The 6,837-nt window shown below is 60.5% G+C and overlaps 1 protein-coding gene across 1 annotated transcript in view; it reads left to right on the top strand.

Annotated features, from left to right (window-relative positions):
• Positions 1-1,889: 1,889 nt before the first annotated feature.
• The window catches only part of FGF11 (fibroblast growth factor 11), an 18,398-nt gene continuing 13,450 nt past the window's right edge, over positions 1,890-6,837 (top strand). The window contains exon 1 of the mRNA XM_034756511.1: positions 1,890-2,128. Coding sequence (XP_034612402.1) covers positions 1,936-2,128 — 193 coding nt within the window. The 5' untranslated portion in view covers positions 1,890-1,935. The remainder of the gene's footprint in view (positions 2,129-6,837) is intronic.

Genomic DNA, 6,837 nt, shown 5'->3' with positions numbered 1-6,837 from the left:
GGGGGGGGGGGACCGGCCTGTGTCACCAGCCACCTCCCCCTCTCCCCCCGGCTGGGCACTGGAGCGAGGACATTTAATGAGCGGGGGGGGGTGAGGGAACCAGGGATTGGCGCAGGGGGGAGGCGCGGGGGGGGGCTGAATAATCCCCCTCCCATCTCGCTGCACCACCTCTCATTGGAGTCAAACTTTTTTTTTGGGGGGGGGCTGCCAGGGGGTCCCTGCTCCAGCCCCCTCCCGCCCCCCTCTCCTACATGCCCCCTCCCCCAAGTGTTGTGGGAGTGTGTGTGTAAGGGGGTCACCTTTGGGGTATTCTCTGTGGTGGGCCCCTCCCACTGCAAAGAGCTATCAGGGGCTGCAGGTCGGGAGTGAGGGGCACCGGCAGAGCTGGGGGGGGCAGGGCTGGGCTGGCAGGGGCTGCGGGTCGGGAGTGAGGGGCACTGGCAGAGCTGGGGGGGCAGGGCCGGGCTAGCAGGGGGCTGCGGGAAGGGAGTGAGGGGCTGGGGGTAGCCCAGGGCTGGGTTAGCACCTCAATCCTGCTTTCTTCAGGGCAGGATAAACACCCCCAAATCTGGGCAGGTGGAAAAGGTTTGGGGGTAACCATTTTTAAGTGTCTTCCAATCCTCCATTTTGAGGGGAAGAAGCTCAGGGATTCCCCAGCCCCCCAAATCCCTCTGCTAAATTGTTGGACATTTTTTGTGGGGTGAGCGCAGATACCCCAAAACCTGGAGCTCCCCCTTCCTGCTTCCCAGAGCGAGCAGGAACCCCAATCATTCTTCTCCCATTGCCTGCTGCACTGGGGAGATGGCTGTTTGGGGGACCCCAAATCCCCCACACCCTGCTACAGACACCCCATCTCTGGGGGGAGGTGCAGGGGGTCTCAGCCAGCCTGGAGGCTCGAGCGGCCCCCACTTCTAGACTGGAACTGAGCTAGCATTGAGGGGGAAATGGGGCTCCCCAATTTTAAGCTAGACATGGGGAGGAGGCTCCCCAATACCAATCTGGGGGGCCTGGAACAGAGCCATTCTTTGGGGCAGGCGTGGGGAATTCCCACGGTTCCCCAAGGGTGGGGTGGGGGGGCCCACAGGTTTGTGTGTGTGTGTGTGTGTGTTGTCTTTCTCCATCCCTCTGTCTCATTCTCTCTCTCCATCCCCGCCCTTCTCCCATCCCTCCATCCCTCCCCTCCTCTTCACTGCTGCTTCACACACACACACACATACACAGCAGCCTGTGCTATCCACGAATTAACCTCGCCGGCTGAAGGACAACCGCGGTGGTGTAGCGCTGTGTGTGTCTGTTTGGGGGGGGCCATGCACCCACCCCGCCTTCTCCGGAGCCCGGCGCCCGGTGCCCGGAGGAATAAAAGAAGTTCGATCTCCGGGAATCTTGCCACCAGCTCATTCCATTTCTGGTGCCGACCCAGCTCCGGGGCGGCGCGGGATTTTCGGAGACCGAGTTTGCGCTGATTTCTTTCGGCTGCCTCCCGCCGCGCTTCCTGGAAATATCCCGGAGGCTGCGGTGTGGGGAGAGACGGGGGTGGAGACAGGACCGCGGGAGACCCCCCAAATCTGGACCGCTAGTCACTTTGGAAGGGAATCGATTTTGCCGATGCCGAGCAGTGTCCTGGTCTCTCGTCCTCGCCGGAGTCCGGACCTTGAGCAAGACGTTCACACCGTGACCAACAAAAAGAATTGACCACCCCTGGTTGGGGCAGGGAGGCGGCAGGGGGCAGGGGGAGACACTCGGCGTTTTTAAGCTCTTGGCCGATCTGTTGGAAAGGGGAGAAAGAACCCAGCGACCCCCCCAGGGGCTAAATTCGCCCCTAGCCAGATTTATCTAGGGAGGGGTGGGTATAATCCCCCCCCCATGGCTCGGCTCTTCGGGGGGATGAGCGCGGCGTGAAACCGCCTCGAGTGGGGCACCGGCTGGCGGAGCACCATGGCGGCGTTGGCCAGCTCCTTGATCCGGCAGAAACGGGAGATCCGGGAACCCGTCGCCAGCCGCCCCGTGGCCGCACAGAGAAAGGTCTGTCCCCGCGGCACCAAATCCCTCTGTCAGAAGCAGCTGCTCATTTTAATCTCCAAAGTCCGGCTCTGCGGTGGGCGGAAAGGCCGGCTGGAAAAAACACCCGGTGAGTGATTTCCGAGCGGCGAGGGGGTGTGGGGTGTGGGCCGTATAGCCCTGTAATGGCCTATTGCCAATGGTAGGGGGCACGGTACAGAGCTTGGGGTATTTCCTGCTAATGCCCGGGCTGCAATGCCTGGTGCTAACAGCAGGGGGCACGGTGACGGAGCCGATCATGCAATATACTGCATATATTGACCGTCGTTCCTTGGAATGCTTGGTGCTAACATCAGGGGGTGCCGTGACAGGTTAAGCATGCAGTATGTGGCATATATTGACCTGCTTTCCTTGCAATGCCTGGTGCTAACAGCAGGGGATGCTGTGACAGAGCCGATCATGTGATAGACTTCAATATTGACTGTTTTACCTTGCAATGCCTGGTTCTAACAGCAGGGGGCACTGTGACAGGTCGATCATGCAATATTCTGTTTATATTGACCGACTTTCCTTGCATTGCCTAGTGTTACCAGCAGGGGGCACTGTGACAGAGCCGATCATGCAATATGTGGCATATATTGACCATCTTTCCTTGAAATGCCTGGTGCTGACAGCAGAGGGCACCGTAAACCAATATTATTTATGGACCACCACTCGGGGGGGCCAGGGGGTGTTTTGCCCAGGTTAGAAGTGGAGGAGCCGGGATAGTGTGTGCCATTCGGGGAGGGACAGAGTAGGTAGGTGGAATGCTTTCAGTATATGGACCGGGATGTATCTAAACTAGAATGCCCTCTGCTGGCCAAAAGGTTTGTTGCCCCGGAATCGTTGTTTTCAGAGTAAGAAATGCCAGTGAGTGTTTCATTTGCAGCTCTGGTGATGTTTATATGGACTGGTCTATATTGGGTAATAATGCCCCACCCCCAATGAGCACAAAAAGTGTTGTCTACTTCAGATAAACAAACATCCCTGATTCTTGGGTTTAAAACCACAGTAGGGTCAATATGGACTGGTCCATATAGGACTTCATTGCTCCCCACTGGATGAAACGTATTGATGTTGCGCCGTTCCCTCGGTGAAATACCTGCTGTGTGGTGTCTTTGGTTTTCAGTCACCCCTGATGTTTTATACAGACTGGTCTATGCGGGGATAGAGCGGGCCCCATTCCTGGAGGAAATGTATGGACCGGCCTGTATTGGGCTATGCCTCTCTGTGCTACTGCAAGATCTGGGTCAATGGAGATCAGGACTGCCCGGCTCTGGGAGGGGAGTGGGGGCTGGTGGTTAGAGCTGGTAGCCAGGATTCTTGCGTTCTCTCCCTAATCCCCTGTTGGTCGAAACCTCCACCGATGAATTGTTTCCTGTGGAGAAATCAATCACTTACGGCTGTAATTTGGGTTTCAAGCATGGCGGCGTTTATATGGACCGGTCTGTATCGGCCTTTAGCGCCCCCTGCTCCACACAACGCACTGTTTACCCTTGGATAGCCCAGTCCTGGGGATTTTCCTGGCAGGGGGGTTGATGAGGGGACGGGAGCTGCGGTGATATTGGGGAACCAGCCCAAGCCCCATCATGACGGGGGGTCAGGGGTCCCGAACCCAAGCAATTGGACCCAGGAGTCCGGGTGGCGGGCAGGTCTTCTCCTGCCCTTCAGTCTTTCCCTCCATTGCACTGTTCTTTCTTTTTCTTTCATTCCCCGCCCGCCCCCCCGCCCCCCGAGCCGGCCAGTCCCCGTCCTGGGGCCGGGTGGGAGCAGGCGCCCCCTAGAGGGGGAAGGGCACAGGGAAGGGTCCATATTGGATCCGTGAGGCCTGGCTTGAATTCCAGAGCCTGTTCCGAACCCATCCCCCCCTCTAGCGCCTCCTGCCGCATCCGCGGCTTCTCTCCCCCTCCCCCCGCTCCGCTTTCTTGCCCCTCCCCCACCGCTCGCCGCGGTTACGCCGAACTCCTCGCTGGGCCTGGTGCCACCTTGGCCCTCGGCCTCCCCTCATTCTCCTCCTGCGTCCTTGCTGCTGGCAACGGAGGTGCTCGTGGCCACCGGCCAAGCTCCACGTGCTCTGCAGTGACCCAGGAGTCCGGGAGCTGCCCCTCCCCCTCCACGAGCTCTGCCGGTGCCCCTCACTCCCGACCCGCAGCCCCTCCTGTAATTTTTATCCCGGTCTGAATCCCATTCATGGAGCTGAATAAGCCCCAGTGATTTTTCTCACCCCCCTTCTCCCCCCTAGCCAATAACCCTTTGCACGGCCAGGCGTGTGCACATTAAAATAAATTAAAGTCATTTAAATACATTTGCATGCATTAAGAGGCACAGGGCATTGTGGGAGCGCAGCTGGATGGGGGAGCAAAGTTTGAGGCGGGGTGGGGGAGCACTTGAAATGAGAGGATGGATCATTAGCCAGGGAAATTCCCTGTCGGTGCCCCTCACTCCCGACCCGCAGCCCCTGCCAGCCCAGCCCTGCCCCCCACAGCTCTGCCGGTGCCCCTCACTCCCGACCTGCAGCCCACAGCACCCCCTGCTGGGGTCTGGAGCAGGGCAAGGCGCTGGGGTGGCCGAGGCGATGCGAGCATTTAGTGGAATTACAGCGTGGCCAGGTGCAATCAGGCGTCATGGGGGGGGAGATAAAAGGAAGGGGGGATACACACACACACACACGTGCGCGCACACCCCAAGCGAACCCCCCAACGCACCCTTCCAATGCGTCCCAGCACACGAGCCCACAGCAGCCACCCTGCAGCGTGTGTACAGCTCCGTGCGCACAGAGCCCGTGTGGACGGGTGTGGGCACGCAGAGTGAGCACACGTGGACAGGCGTGCGCGGAGAACACCCGTGTACAAGGGTGCGCACACACAACCGGCTGCCTTGCAGGATGGACCCGAGAGCTTTCGTTTAGGCCAGGTGCCGGGTTATGAATTATACAAACCCAGCCCATTAAGACGTCCCTTTGCGCTTGACTCACTCCAGCAGCCCCAGGAGGGCTGTGGGCCAGGACTCCTGGGTTCTCTCCCTGGCTCTGGGAGGGGAGCGGGGGCTGGTGGTTAGAGCAGGGGGGCGAGGAGCCAGGACTCCTGGGTTCTCTCCCCGGCTCTGGGAGGGGAGTGGGGACTGGTGGGTCAGAGCAGGGGGGCTGGGAGCCAGGACTCCTGGGTTCTCTCCCCGGCTCTGGGAGGGGAGGGGGGGCTGGTGGTCAGAGCAGGGTGGGCTGGGAGCCAGGACTCCTGGGTTCTCTCCCCGGCTCTGGGAGGGGAGTGGGGGCTGGTGGTTAGAGCAGGGGGTCCAGGAGCCAGGACTCCTGGGTTCTCTCCCCGGGCATGAGACAAGCCAGGCCCAACCCTCCGTGTCCCTGTTTCCCGGCTGGTGAAAGGCCAGTGGGAGGGTCTCGTGTGGCCCCCAGTGGGGCAGGAGGCTTTGGTTGGAGCCCAGGCGGGGGCAGGGGATTTAATGGGCCAGTTTACACCATCGTCCTGGCATAACCTGCCCTGGGGGGTGAGGGGCTGTGCCGGTGAAACCCAAATCAGTCCTGCCAGGTCTCCTCCTGGTGATGGTCCCCCCCATGTCCCTGCCTTACACAGGGGTGTCTTCTCGGGAGCCCCCTGCCACCCCCTCGGGAGCTCCCCCGTTGGGCTGGGCTTCCTGCACCCCTCACGAGTGGATTCCTCTCCCCGGGACCCCACACACACACAGGTAGCGCCAGCGACCCTTTGCTCGCCGCCAGGAGGCAAATCATTATTGGTGCATCCACCGTGTAATGTGTTCCCATAAATCAACCCGGCAGGGGCACCGGGGGATCAGCTGGGAACAGGCCGGGACAGGGGAGGGAGCAAAGCTGAGGCGTGTGTGTGTGGGGGGGTGGGGCTGTGTGTGAGCTAAACAACCCAACACCCGGTGCCACGCCCTGGGATACCAACACCGGGGCGGTGGAGCGCCCCATGCAGCCTGCAGGCTCACACACAGGCTGTGCTCACAGATACACACACAGGCTGTCTGCACGGATACACACGCACACGGGCTGTGCGCACGGATACACATGCAGGCTGTATGCACGGATACACACGCACACGGGCTGTGCGCACAGATACACATGCAGGCTGTATGCACGGATACACACGAGGGCTGTGCGTACAGATACACACACAGGCTGTATGCACGAATACACACACACACGGGCTGTGCGCACGGATACACACGCGGGCTGTGCGCACGGATATACACACACAGGGTGTCTGCACGGACACACGCACGCAGGCTATCTGCACAGATACACACGCATGCAGGCTGTGTGTACAGATACACACGCAGGCTGCATGTTCCTCTTACATGCCAAAGACACCTGCTCCACTGCCATACACACCCACACTCACACAGGGACAGCGTCACAATGGCCCTTAGCCCCGCGGCCTCGTACGCACCCCCAGACAGCCGTCCGCGCTCCTCATGGTTACACACACGCCCATGTGAGTTCACAAAACCACACAAACCCACCCACTGCACCCCTCAACCCCACACAGACACACACAGAACAACTACTACACACAGAGACCCTGCTCCATACACACAACACAACTGTGACCCAGCAGGGGGGCCGGGAGCCAGGACTCCTGGGTTCTCTCCCCAGCTCTGGGAGGGGAGTGGGGGCTGGTGGGTCAGAGCAGGGGGGGCTGGGAGCCAGGATTCCTGGGTTCTCTCCCCGGCTCTGGCAGGGGAGTGGGGGCTGGTGGGTCAGAGCAGGGGGGGCTGGGAGCCAGGACTCCTGGGTTCTCTCCCCGGCTCTGGGAGGGGAGTGGG

Source organism: Trachemys scripta, chromosome 24 (assembly GCF_013100865.1).
Source record: "Trachemys scripta elegans isolate TJP31775 chromosome 24, CAS_Tse_1.0, whole genome shotgun sequence".
Taxonomy (NCBI): domain Eukaryota; kingdom Metazoa; phylum Chordata; order Testudines; family Emydidae; genus Trachemys; species Trachemys scripta.
The sequence above is the reverse complement of the archived record's forward strand: the minus strand, read 5'-3'. Positions and strand labels throughout refer to the sequence as shown.